The sequence below is a fragment of the Pseudopodoces humilis genome, chromosome 5 (assembly GCF_049639895.1).
Source record: "Pseudopodoces humilis isolate 2021_Gansu_Grassland_sample_001 chromosome 5, ASM4963989v1, whole genome shotgun sequence".
Classification (NCBI taxonomy): Eukaryota; Metazoa; Chordata; class Aves; order Passeriformes; family Paridae; genus Pseudopodoces; species Pseudopodoces humilis.
In genome coordinates this window covers 19,839,947-19,854,372 of record NC_142204.1, presented here as the reverse complement: position 1 = coordinate 19,854,372, position 14,426 = coordinate 19,839,947, and the positions used below count along the sequence as shown (strand labels likewise).

Below are 14,426 nucleotides of genomic sequence, written 5' to 3'. Positions count from 1 at the left end.
ACAGTGCCCCTATTGATAGGAAAGCAGTAAACTACCAAAACACACTATGGATCTACAATCCATCACTCAGCCCTGCACATTTCCATTATAACAGAAGTACTTCTAAGGACCAGGGCTCACTGTGAATCCAATGCTATTCTAAAATATTTTCTCCTTATTTTCTTTCACTCTGCAACAACCTCCTCCACTTCTTGAGAACGAAACAAATGCCCCCAACTGGAGGAATAATCCAGCTCCAAGTCTTAAACAACAAACTAGTTTTATTTACAGGAATGCTTAATTCATTTCTAAATAGTTAATCTTACCACAGACAGAAGAGACACAATGTGCCTGACTACAGATGTAAAAGACAGCTACTGACTTACACTAAATTTCAGCAAGTTTTAAATATTTGGGATAATGACAGCTCTAAGAGCTTGTATATTTTGTACCACTGTAAATTCTTTTAATTAATTCTAGAAATGCTTCTAATAGCAATATCCTGACCAGACCACATAATTCATCTGGCTACAGTCAGGAAATACTAGACAGTAGAAATTAAGGGTGAGACCACAGCTAAAGTATAGACAAAATCTCCATTTTTGCAACTATGTGAGCTCAAAAATTGCACTATCTCCCCCGTTTCCAAGAATTAAAACAAGATACACAACTATGTCTGAAAAGATAGAAATTCTATACAACTCCTGATGTTAATTTTTAATAGTTTTGAAAATATTTTCATTTAGAGCTGAGTTAAAATTCAACTATTAATAAACACTATTAAGATATCTACCTGCTGTTTTCCAGCAGCATCATCTCCCACAAGTGGGGACTAAGTTTCATTCTAATAAGAAGTATTAGGGAATATTAAGGAGTATACCATGTTTTCCTTCTTCAGAACATAAAGAAAAGAATATTGTATAATTGGCACTCGAAAGAAATTTCACTGATCAGGCAGAAGTTATGTGCTCCTACAGTGTTAAAGGCAACCAAATTCAAGACACTGAGGATGTCACCCACCTACTTACAAGGATAGTATGTGTGTATTTTCCCCCTCATACCTTGGCAGCTGCCAGACCTCCTGAGCCTCCACCAATGACAATGAGATCATAGTCATAGGAATCCGGCACCGGCGTTAGCCCATTCACTTCCATTGTTTTCTGAGGATTGTCTTCTTCCTTATGTGCCTGAACAGAGAAAACAAAAAGTATTAGGGAGTACTGAAATTACCCACAGTGTGCAAAAATTAGTATTTTCAGTAGCAAATATTGTGATAAGGAAGTATAATTGCATCTGAATTTTCTGAGCTCTGCTTTTAATTAGCTTTAAATTTCGTCTTCCTAATCCATCTGTGAATAGCTCTATACCTGTCAGATACTGAACTATAAATTTTCTTAGCGCTATACCTGTCAGATACTGAACTATAAATTTTCTTGTTCGTTGGAGCACTGAGCTTCCTTGCTGAGCTTAGTTTTCCACAACAATGCAGCCCTGGTGCCTCCTCATACAGTACTCCAGGATGAGATATGTAACTGCTGACACAAGTATTCCATTAATTTATTTTATTCTTTTCATCTGCCCTGGACTTTCCTAATTAGTGTTTTTCTCCTCCTCCTGCATATGTGTGTAGGAAAATACAACAATCCTATGCGACGCTGCACTAATCCACAATAATTACCAGCCTTACCAACAGAATGAAGAAAACAATTTCTGAAAATTGTGTTTTTGTAACATGCCAGTGTTTATCATTGCTTTGGTTTAGCATAACTTTGGCATCAAATGGATCAAATGTGACCACTACGGTTTCAAAAAATATATAGGTATTTATTTTTTTAATCACAACTACTACCACAGAAAAACTACCATTAGTCCCAAAATGCATTTTGGCAGCTTATGCCACAAAGAATGGCACTGTCTTCATATACACATTCTAAAATGAGCCTTCATACTTCATTTGCGAAACTCCAATTTATGAGGGCTTCAGACCTTCAAGCCTTTGGAGCTGTGGCAAAATTCTCAGTGCCTCTCAAATTGCAGGACAAGATCTGGAGTGAGTAGAAATCAGATTCCTTAGCTGATGTAAATCAGTGAGTATCAAGTAATGATAAAGTAATGAAAAAACTTTTAAGGCCAAACCCATAAATTAAGAAACCCACACTTTGCCACTTTATAAATACATGTTTCTGTCTGCCTAACTTGGTAGGACTTGCTTCAGTACTACTGGAATAGTTGTGGCAAATCAAAGGAAAGAAAAGAGCCCAAAGAAGTTTCACTAGTCTTTTCATCTTAATTTTGTTTTGCATTAAACAGCCCTTTGTACTCAACTCATTCTACTGTTGCCTTCCTCTGGGTTATTCCTTCTCTGTCTCCTTCCTCTGAGGTTTGATTACTCCCTCTCTATAAACTATGTCTACCCTACCGACTGCTGCCAGCGCAGCAATCCCAATGACAAAAATTCCCTATTGCTCAGATGAATTACACAATAATGTCAGCAGAAATTCAGGCTGTGCATCTGCCTGAACAAAGTTAGATTGTAGTAGTATTTCATAACCACGGGCAGCATGTTAGTAATAGAAACAAAACTTAGAAAATGCCTAAGGCTGCTGTGAAGACATCCAAAAATACTTCATTCTCCTTCCTCTTCCCTTCCTGCTCCACCACAACAACACACACCCCCTACCACTGAGCATACTTTGTGCTTGGTTCCCTTTTTTCTATTTTTCTAATACAGCCATTAGCCAGGATCAAACTTCCTACCGCAACCACAGCACAGGGGTGTTTATTGTACTGTGATATGCAGCTTCACTTCATTTGTATTTAGAGAATGCAAAGGTGCGTTTATTGTACTGTGATATGCAGCTTCACTTCATTCGTATTTAGAGATCTAAAATTAGAGAACGGGTGCCATTCTTTGCCAAAGCACACCTTCTTGCTCGCTTAGTGGAAACAGGATGGTGTGAAGCATAAGGGGAGACTAACTCCCCCACAGTCATCAGACCCAGCTACCAAGAATGGTATCTTTATGATGCATAGAAAGAAACCACACCAACTACTTATTTGCTTAGATCACTATTTATATCATGCTACCTTTTTTTCTCCTTTTAAGAAAAATGCTTTATGTTTTCACATGGATTAAGAAACTTCAGTTTTTATTTCCTACTGTATAGTTAATATCTTATTGATTCTTCATAATAACTCTTTATGAAAACATATTAAAAGTTTAGATTAGACAAAGTAGATAAGAAGCTTTCTCTCTTCCTCCTGAACCCTGCTCCAAAGCAGCCAGGCTCTTGACAAGCTCCGCATTCCATTTACTGAGGGAATTTCTTCATGACCGTGATCCCATCCTGAGAATATATCTCCTTAACTCTTCACCCATGAACTACAAATTTTACAATATAGTCCACATTCTGATTATTTTTCAGTGTCAATACTAAATTACAGACTTTGAAATGTATCTCACCCTACCTTTAAAGTTCTCTCATGATCTCCTATTTGCTTCTCCCGTACAGAAACAACTGGCTGGGAAGTTTCTGGCACTGCTTCGCGCTGCCCTTCTCGCAGCTTTGGGGCTCCCCCTGTGAAATAAAGGATAAAATAATGTAGTGTCTGGAGAGACGTCCTTTATGAAGGCTGTGCTCCTCGAGAGAAATCGTCTGGGGGAGTGGCCTGGCAGCTTCATTGCTTCCTCATCTGTGGCATGTCTGTCCCAGGAGAGCATTTCCTAAGGAGACTCATGACTCATTTGCAATGTTAGGATGACTTGCAATATTTTCCTGTTGAATAAAATCCAATGTGAGAGTTGGCTGAGATTTCATTACTTTTGGCTAATCTAACAATATGCTTGGATCAAAGCAAGGAAATCACATTTCCTGTGGCTAAGCCTGAAACTTCAGTCTTAAAAGAAAATGATGATTTTTTGCTTTCTTGACCAGAAAGTGACACTTAAAGTCTTGTACTTTTTAAACTTAATTAAAAGTTTTTTGTTTTCTCCTGCAATTAGTTGTCTGGAAACTTCTTTCAGTTCAATGTATTGATAAACGTATTCAAAAGGCTTGAAAAGAAGTTTTCCCACTGGTCATGACTGATCTTACATATATATATACATGTATGTCCAATATAAAAGTTTAATCATATTAGTGAAAATAAAAAAAAACAAAACATATTTACACACAGTGAAACTTTATTTGATGTGGCATTGAAAAAGAAAAAAAGGAAAAATCTAATAATTGATTGGAATCCATTATCAGCTCTGCCTTCCTCCACATAACTCCGAACTACATTACACTTAATTTCCAATAAATGGGTCAGTACACAGTTGTTTGTACTTAATCACATACATACTTAGCATTGTACAACCAGCATTAATTAGCAAACCCTGACATGTGCCCATACTTAGAGAAACAGCCATACTGAATGCTATGAATACATTCCTTGGGCACTGAGCCCACAAACCTGAAAAGCATTCACACACACACAAATGAAAAAAAGGCAGTAGTTGAAATCTGGTCTCTAATCTTGCCATTTCTGAATTCTTCTCAGCAACTTGTTGCTAAAATTCCTTCATCTCACAAAGGTATTGGGAAAAGTACTTTGGTGATGGTGGTAAAGGAGTTTAAAGATCAGAACTGTTATGCAACAGTTAACATTAATATTAGTGATGGGTACTACTTTTTCTGTTCTAGTTGGGGAATACACACATGTAAAACAAGAAAAGCAAGAGCACAGGTTTTGAACAGCCTTCAAAAAGGATAATTTCACAATCTTCACAAAGGATAATTTTTTGCTTCACTATATTATATTAAAGCTACAGTCCTGTGTGTACCTGAAGCAACTGAAGTCCTGCAAGTTTGAACAATCTCAGGAATGTTCACCTAAAATTGTATCTTCAGTGAGACAAAAATCTAGTCATTAGCCAGCACATGCACCTGTATAAATATCTCTAATTATTTTCAGGTAGATTTGTGCCAGAGGTACCAAGTTTTAGCAATAGCCCCAAAACCCAAAGGCAATCATAGCCCCTGGCAGAGACTTGAAAGAGTTTGTACGTTGGCTGGCTCTGCTTCTGGGGGCCTCTCCCTTGCTGGTTTGGGCAACCTGCCACAGGCAGGATGACAAAGCACAAAGTGCTCTGTGTGTCACCAGCTTGCTCTCCATAAAATCCCATCTATTAACAGCAATTGTGATAACCCACCATCCTGGTGAATAATCGATACTTTCCAAAAATGAGTCAGCAGACAACTTTTTGCAGGGCGAGACTGCTAAAGAGAACGTGAACCATGGATCTGCTCTGGATGACCCTCAGAGATGTAGTGGTGAGGATGACTCTCTGCCTGGTACATACCAGCGTTATTCAGCAAGTCTGTGGCAACTCAGAGTCACTGAAGGGAAGCCCAGTGAGGCCTTCTTCCCCTTCACTACCAACAACTTTTGCTTTTGTTAGTCCCAGTCTAAGAGGTGGTGGCCATGCCTTCTCTAAGACCTGCCAAGTGCTCCTTGATATGGGGTGAATCAATCTAACCAACCAATACTAAAAAAAAGGGGACAAGTCTATTCTCTTGCACCACACTGTTTTTTTCCTTCTTGGACTCTGAATACCTGGCACCAGTTCTAGCAGACTTCAAACCCATGCATAAGCTAAATCAACTCACTAACCTAGGAGAAATCTAACCAAGGAGAAGAAAAGCTGTGGATGGTTTCCCACCAGTCTAACAGCACAGGGAACAATCCTGTAATCACCACAGCTGGTGCCAGGACAAAGGCATTACCAGACCAATAGTGAGTAAGAGGAGGCAGCAACACCTCTTGCTGGTAGTGGCAAAACTGCCAGTTATTCTTAGAACTTGTTAAACCAGAAAAAACCCACCTGGGGAGATAAAAAATTACAGTGAAACAACTATGGTATTTTCAATCCATATCCTTCCTTACTGGGAGGGAGCTTCCTCACAAACCAAAGTCCTCCCTGGAACTGAGGCCTCTGAACTTTTGACTGTTTGTTGTGTAACTTCTAGCTAGAATGAAAAAAAGGCATGATTGGTTTCAAAAGGCTTTGATCAGATGGGAACAGGACCAGCCCAACCCAACAGCCTGGACTAGCTTTGTAAGCAGAACTGCTCCAGGATAAGAATTGCCTTACCCTGCAAAAACAATCCAGGGATCCCACCAGCTGCAGAGGCCGGGCATGGGCACCCACGGAAAGCACTTGCCCTTCAGCTACTCACTCTGGAGGTCTAGAAGTGGTGCTTCAAGGCAAAAGTCTCCACTGATTTACCTAGAATTTCTGTATCACACGAAGGAACATTACCAACAAGAACAAACTTCACATTTTCACAAACTATAATTTAAAAAATAGTTGTCTCTACCCCAGGAGTTCAGAAGATGCCTCTAAATTTGTAATGTCTGTGAGCAAGCACGTAAATTGCTTTACAGCTCTACCTTCAGGCATTTGGGAAGTACAGGCTATTTCATATGACAATGAGTATTTACCTTATGTCCAAGTGAACTTTGTATGTTGAGAGATTTTCAGGTTTCCTTCTTCTAGATTTGCTCATTTCTGCACTATCCTTACAGGTCACTACCTCCCCTATTGCACAAACTCAAACATTTGGTAGTGATGACAACAGAGCCATTACATCATTCAGATTACCAGGGAAAACCCCCAAGCCCTTAAAAGACCCACCTCCAGCCTGGATCATATCACAAACGCACAATCAGAGGCTGCCTTGCAATCAGCTGAACTGAAAAAACTGAGAGAAAATGGAAGCCTGCAGCCTTGCTGGCATGGTGTCATTTGCTTTACCTACTAACTTGTCTTTGTCCCAGTTATGAGTTTTCTCACTTTCACTCTTCCAATTTTCTCCCCATTCCACCAGGGAGGTGTGAGTGGGGCTGAGCTGTTAGCTGGGCTCTCAAATCCAAAACCCACCAAGCTTTAAGACTTGACAAGTAAAAGAGTAAAGTGCATTTTCCTAAGAAATCGGAAACTCTCCAAACTATGTTATTGCTTATATTTATCCAGTGTGTTGCTGCAAAGCTCTTTAATTTTAATTGTATTTTTGTTAATGCCCTTTTAATATCTAAAAGCTTAAAACTCCTTCAATTGAAATAAGGGACTGCTTGAATGGGATCAACATCAAGGCATAATGTGGAGTAACTGAACTTTGCAACTAGCTGAAGAAAGATTCATCAGATTTCTGTTAGCAGAGTCTTGACAGTGTTACATAGTATTACTCCAAAACACCTATTTCCTTCATGAAAATAGAAATTATTTGTTTTTACCACAACTATTTGAATACAAAAAGCATTTAAAGTAAATCCCATAAGTGGGAAAACATATAGATACAAACTTTCTTCTGGAAAATTTCCAGCCTAAGTGTTGAGTTCTCTAAGCCAGAAGAGAAAAAAACCTTCATCATTCTCAGCCAAACAAATGCAGTCAATATATGAAAAAGGCAGCAAACAGCAGAAAGCCCCAGAGTACAGTATTCTCAAAGGACAGTAAACATCTACTGACAAATGTTAATCTAACCTCTGCATAGCAGGACAGGAGTTACAAAACCAAGACAAACCCAGCACTGACAGAGGAATTATGAACCTTCAAGTGACATCCGAGAGCCTGAATCAAAGCTCTCTATACCCAGCAGAAAAGTTCCCACTCAAAAAAAAGGCATTACATGACAAAATTCACCCTTTCAGCTTAATTTTCCAATGAACGTCTGGGGAGTGACTCAACAACATCCTCCAATCCTCTTCCACTCAAGATAGGTCAGCACTGTTTGGAGGGCTGCAATCCACCACCTTTCCATCCAAGAAGAACCTAGGGCAAAAAACTCAACACTCACACACCTCCTTCTCTAAAAATCATCCACTCAAACCTATAATCTGTCTCATCCTGTTAGTCTGAAAAAAGGGGTTCTGGAACTGATCTCAGCTTCTAGTTCCTGGCAAAAGAAGTAATTCCTACTTCCAGGCATTTGTTTTCCTTTTGCTTTTCTAAGTATTCATGCAGCTATCACAAAGTCCAACTGCTTTATGAAAAAGTGTATTAATTTAGTGATTTCAACAGGAACATCACTATACTCCTTGGTTTGTTATGAAGTCCTACAAGACATGCTTCTGCCATAATAATTATGGAACTTAAATCCCACTCCAACAAGACCTGGACTTTCTCACAGACTTTTCCTAATAGCGCTCTCACCCACAGAAGCTTCTCAGCAATATCAGACAGCGGGTACTTGCCCTTGAAAGCCTTCAGCTATTCCTCATTCCTTATGTAATTGTTTACAGTAAACCATACAGGAATTAGCCAGGTTGCTCTAATTAGCATTAATTGGAATGTTTTCTGTGAGCATAACATCACATGCTGACCTCAAGTATTTCTAGAACATCTACAATACAAACTATGTTTGCTTTAACAGAATAAGCTGTATAAATTTAACAAAAGTAAATTTCAGATTCTCTCTTCCTCAGTAAAAGGCAGCCAATCTTACGTTAATTATGTATCTTTGACCACTTTCATCTTTAATTTTATTTCATTGTGAACTAAACTAAATAGGTTATGAAAATCTTAATATAAAATGTGTGTGCCTCTGGAACTGTGGTAAAAGCTACAATATCTCATATAACAATTTATATGCAATCTTTATGGAAAATGTCATCTTACAATACCAGTAATTTTAACATAAATTTTTGTCTATTTCCTTCAAAAGCCACAGCTGCTTTGGGATTTACCCATATTAGTTAATGCTTTGTCTAATCTAAATCAAAACAAAGGAATTTGAGTTCTGGTATAATTACCTGTAAAGTATATCATGCTCACAGTGCCATCCATACTGGCTCACCCTTTATTTGGGATGACCTGAAAGAGCTGAGCTTCCTCACTTTTCTTCTTGAAATTACTGCAGCCAACACAAACCTGTGGTTCCCACAACCTGTGATTAATATTCTCATGCTACCTTTTTTTTTAATTTCCTGGTCAGTAAATAAACAACTCTCTGACACAGGGAGGAAGCATCACTAGCCTCACTTGAATAAGTGTGGCACCTGAGGCCAGAGAGGTGAAACAGTACGCAGCAGGGATGGAACAGGATCTCCTGGTGCTGGTGCCATTCATTAGTCCCTACTGCCACTGGCCATGCCTTTATTGTTTCTTCCACAACTAAAGCCATTTATTCATTCCCATACATTACTTTGTAATCAGACTTGCATTTGAGTCACAGAGAACATAAAAAATGGTGGAAAACAACTCACACACAATCAGGGTTTTTTGTCAAACAATGCAGTATTAAAATTGAACACGGTTAAAGGAAAACAAGCCCTTTGCAGGTGATCTCCCGGTAAGGGCATAAAGGTTAAGGCAGGTACAACACCTCGGAAAGTACCTGGATACTTGGCTCAGAAACATGTGATTTTACTTCCCCGCCGAGAGGGGCTTTTTTAAGAGGTGAGGAAAAACCCCGGATATTTTAATCCAGAGTAGTCAAAGTTTTTTTTTTTTTCTTTGAAAAACAAAAGGACTTGAACTGAACTATTTAAGCCTGTTTGTAGCAGCCCAGCAAACAATGACACGGCATTTCTGTGAGGAGAGGGAAATAGCACAGCCTAAGAGGTCGCTCAGTGCCCTCTGAACTCTCCTCACCAAAAGTGATCTGACAAACCAGCCCTATACACGCAGCCCTGACAAAGGTCTGGCTAGGTACGGTTGTGAGGGGTGGCTGGAAAACAACAAATGCCTTACACCTGTGAGCCAGAACTACTGAGAAGCGCTTGCTTTGTGTCAGGCTGTGCAAACAGCAGAGGAGATAAGGAAGTTAAGAGTTTCCTTCCCACCATACTGAGGATGCAATGCCAGGACGCAGGAGGGGTGACCGTGTCAAATAGCAATTTCTTCCTTGAGCATCTGACTCAACAAGCAAAACAGGCAACCTTACTAGATCAGAAGATAAAATGAGATGATATCTCCGTTCACTTGGTAAAACCAGTTCATTAGCAGATTCTTAAGAAAAGCTAGGACTACACTAGGCTAAGCCACTACTATTTTCTATGGAAATAAAAGTATTTGCATGTTTTACTTACTTCCTCTCTTTGCATTTGTATCTCTTTAATGCAAATGACAGTGCTGGGTCAGATAGGGTTGTAAAAGCCAAAAATTATGGGGGAGGGGGTCGTCACACAGTTCCATAGAGTTTACCATAAATCAATATCTTTACATACTCAATATTACAAGGCACAAAGATTACATATAGGAAAGGCAATATGCTAAAGAAAGCAAAAGCTGTGAACTTTTTGGAAGAAAAACAGAAGGTAAAACCAAACTGAAGGCAAGGAAAAAAGAGAGGGCATCAGATATAACCAGTCAAATTAGGGGATGGTTCTGCAAGAAAGACCTACAATGTGACACCACATTCAAAAAAGGAAGCTATTTAAAAGTATGAGGAAAAAGTTAAAAAAAATTAGGAAAAAAATGAACAAGCAATGGAAAAAAATTAAACCAGAAAATACATGAGTTGAGCTGTAAACTGGAAGGCATCTGCATGACAACAGGCAGGTATAAAAAGCTAGATATCAAAAACAAAGGAGGCATTATAGATATAGTATCCTCAGGAGATAGCAGTGGTAAAGAAAAAGGGAAATAACTTAGTAATACTTAGCAACTATACTAAGTAAGCCATAGTGCACAATTTTATCTGGTATTTAGTTTGTTTCCTACAAGCACAATCAAAACAGAAACAAGGCACCCTACCAAAGGGTGACGCAGATGGGCTTAATGGAGGAGCAACCTTCAGACAGGAACAAGCAACAGAGTTTTATCTCCAAAGTTTTGAAAATAGAGAAACCATAAAAAAGGACTGGAAAAAGGAGACAAATACCATACACTACTGAGGGCCAAGCACTGTTTCTGTTCACAGAAGAAATCAAGGGGATGGCATAATTATTAACAAGGGTAGAGGAAGTACATGGGCTTCCATTAAGCCACGTCCAGGATTTGAGTCCACTCTGCTTTTCTGCTCAAAGAGTGCTATGACACATCTGTTATTGTCACCTGAGCAACTCACATGTAAATTATACGGTCAACACATTTCCAGGAAATACTGCAAAAGTAAAAATATTTGGGGCCCCATTACTCTGACGCTCAGCACTTGTAAATGTCAACATAACCTGATTACCGCTGGTGTTTGTACTACAGCACAGAACTAGGACCACCAAAGTGGATCCCCTATTACTCCATCTCACAGTTATGCTGCATTCAGAGGCTCTCATATTAACACTAAAAATGAGGAACAATTATGTTAAAACTACTTTTTAAACTGACTTTGTGGAATCCAGCCCCAATTTCATTCCCAGTCTACTTTCCAGACCCACCAGTAAGCGTGTCCTGAGTGCCCACTCCTGAAAGAAGCTCAGCAGCTTCAATGTACATCAAAGTCAAAGCAAACTAAAACACAGCCTCTCATAATATTCAACTATGACAGTCTGGGATGAAAAAAAGTAGCACTTGATGTCACAGCAAGGTAGAGTCCCACAGAAATAAACAATATGTTTTATAAAGCAAAAGTTGCAGCCCAGGGTATCTTAATTCTGAGATGTGTAAGTTTAGTCCCTTATTGTACAGCTTTGAATTTCATCCTTAATCCTTTCTGCAGTAAAATGCCTGTTTATAATACAGAAAACTAAGCAAGTGTGGAGATTATTTAACAAAAGAATCAGGAAAATTGCTCTCTTCTCAGTTACTTCCAATTTTCATACCTTTATGCTCACAAAATGTCATAAATACTGCATGTGTAAAATGCAATTGCTGAGATATACTGAATGCTATTTGAACATTGAGAATAACCTGTTTGAAAGCACAAAGGATAAGGGAATGTATTCAAGAGCTTTGTTGTGCAAACTATATATAAGCACCTCATCTCAACATTTTTACTTTTTCCTGTGCTGGGCACCATTTTTTTGCCAGTTGTGCTCATTGCCAGCTTGCTACTGTTTATTTTTTAAACATGCTCAGATCTTACAGTGAATTAACAAATAACTTAATGTTGCCATTGATAAAAGATGCAAAGGTGGGAAAAAATCCAGAGAACAAATAAGAAATTCTACACACGTAAGTTTAAATATACTTTGTCTAAGGGACATATATAGATATTAAAACAACTCTACTGCTCAGTATGACCAGCCATAGAAAGGGGTGAATTTTAGATTTTTCATGTTTCAGAGTCAGTTAAACAATGAGTAATTAGCATATTTGGATTATGTGTCCGGTTTAATGTAAATTATGTATCTGTTCAAATTTTTGTAATTTTTTTTGCTTTAATCTTCTGTTTAAGTTCTTCAACAGCACTGAGAACTCCTCTCATCTCTTGTCCTTGATGGACACTAAAAACGTTGACGTGTTTCTTTGGGAAGTGGACATTGGGTTTCAGATAATAATTTACTCATAACCAACTATTCCAGAAGCAAAGCGTCCTTGATGCTTAAATATAAACTTTGTCTCTCAGTTTAAACCAGCCTTCCTGGAGAATTACTTTAAGATGCTGCCAGAGTTGTAGAATAGGCAACAGGGAGTAGTAACATCTTAAATTGAAAAACCAAAGATACAGCAGAGCATATAAACCAAAGCACAAACAACATGTTCTTTTAAGTCATTTAGCCTAAATGAGTCAGCTTCACAAGACTGAAAATGCTCGTTAAGGTGCAGGTTTCATTTCTGAGTTTATGCCAGCAGATAGATTGTTGGCCAGAGGAACCAGGTTTGGGGATAACTCCAGAGCAGCTCACTCTGCCCCAGACTCCATGCTACCACACCTGCACAGATTACAGTATCTGACTTAAAACTAAATTAGGTACTTCTAAATCAGAACATGGTAGTGGCAGCATTAGGTAAGGGAACTGCCGTCAGGTCACAGCACTGTCCTGAAAGTACAAGGACAACTGGATTCTCTAGACAGTAGTTTGAGAGGTTTTTTGGTTTTTGGGTTTTTTTTTTCTTTCTTCCCCATTCCTTCCTCTTAGGATCAAGGAACATCCATTGCTTCCAATGCCCAGACTGGAGGATTTTATGTTGGTATAATTGAAAGATCTAAGCAACATGGAGCCATAGCAATAAGCCTGTTTCAAGAGTTTTAACTGTTACAAACCTCATTTTTGTATTTGCCAGCTCCTGCTGTGCCTTATGCAAATTCTTACTGCACAGGCATCTTTACTTTTTGTTTGCCAAGCTTCTTACAATTTCCATCCTTCATAATAAGACTTAAAATATAATATAACACCTTAAAGCTCCCAAGGTGGTTTTGTGTCAATGTCCTCAAATTATTGCAAGTATAAGAACATGTTTAAAAACAGTCCCCTCTCCCAAGGATTTGGTAGAGCTAAAAACGCTCCTAGAGTAGAACATTCTCAATGAAGTACTACATCCTAAGAGTGCCTTTTCATTTAGGCAGAACTGCTGCTCAGTGCCAGATGTAAGCGTAGGTTCATTACTTCGAGCCCATTATTTAGCTTCTTTCATTGGGTTCTATAGACCCAGTGAATTTATGCCCATGGAGGATCTCAGACTGAAGCTCTGACTCCGATGAGGTACAGAGCAGTCAGCTGAAACACAAATTTCCCCACTCTGTCTTGGGAAGATGCCTCAATTCCTGATAGGCAGAAATCATATCCATGGACCACAGGGCCATTCAACTCCCATCTAACTCCAAATCGTGTTCCTAACTCCACATCTCGTTCCCTCCTCAGCACAGCCATCCTTCAGGCCACACTGTGGCAGTCCCCGGGGTCGGGATCCCACACCCAGCATCGCTCTGCTCTACGGTGAGCGGCGCGATGCTCACAGCCTGCCCATCAGAGTCACTCAGGGGGCAGCCGGGCAGAGGCCGTGCTTGGGAACAGAGACAGCACTCGCCCTGCTGAAGGCACAGCAAAGTTGTTCTGCAGCGCGGTACCCCCGCGGGGCGCCCGGCCGCCACCAAGGGTGGGGGCCTCAACTGCGCCTTGCCGGGTGTTTCACCGGGAAACCGGAGCCGGTCCCTTCGCTCGCCCGCCCGCCCCACCGCGCTCGGAGCCCACCAGGTGCGAAGCGCTGCCAGGCAGGTGCAGTCCGCCGGCAGCCGCCTGCTGCCTACCTGCCGGGCGCCGCCGCTCCGGGGACGCGCCGCCGGGCGCCTGCCGCACCGCCTGGCTCTTCCGCAGGGTGCTGCCCATGGCGCGGGCCGGACGGGACGGGGCCGAACGGGACGGGACGGGGCCGAACGGGACGGGATGGGCCCGGATCGCCGCCCCGTCCGCGGCGGCGCCCCCTGGCGGCCGCGGCCCCTCCCTCCGCCCCGGCGGGCTTGGTCGCGATGGCGACGGACGCGGGCGGACACAGCCCGGGGCTGGCGCGGCCCCTGGCGGTGCCCGGGCGGGCCCAGGCCCTGAGCTCCCGAGCGAGCCCTCCCTCCCTCCTGAGGGCTGGC

The 14,426-nt window shown here is 40.7% G+C and overlaps 1 protein-coding gene across 2 annotated transcripts in view; it reads right to left on the bottom strand.

Annotated features, from left to right (window-relative positions):
* The window catches only part of TXNRD1 (thioredoxin reductase 1), a 35,939-nt gene extending 21,727 nt beyond the window's left edge, over positions 1–14,212 (bottom strand). Inside the window, exons 1-3 of one of the 2 annotated variants that reach the window (XM_088055661.1) lie at positions 14,094–14,212; positions 3,448–3,557; positions 1,041–1,166 (exon numbers count right to left, since the gene is read on the bottom strand). In XM_088055661.1, coding sequence (XP_087911787.1) covers positions 1,041–1,166; positions 3,448–3,557; positions 14,094–14,172 — 315 coding nt within the window. In that variant the 5' untranslated portion in view covers positions 14,173–14,212. Of the gene's footprint in view, positions 1–1,040; positions 1,167–3,447; positions 3,558–6,465; positions 6,499–14,093 lie in introns of those variants that run through there. The other variant, XM_005527870.3, reaches the window with a different exon arrangement.
* Between the last annotated feature and the right edge of the window lie 214 nt (positions 14,213–14,426).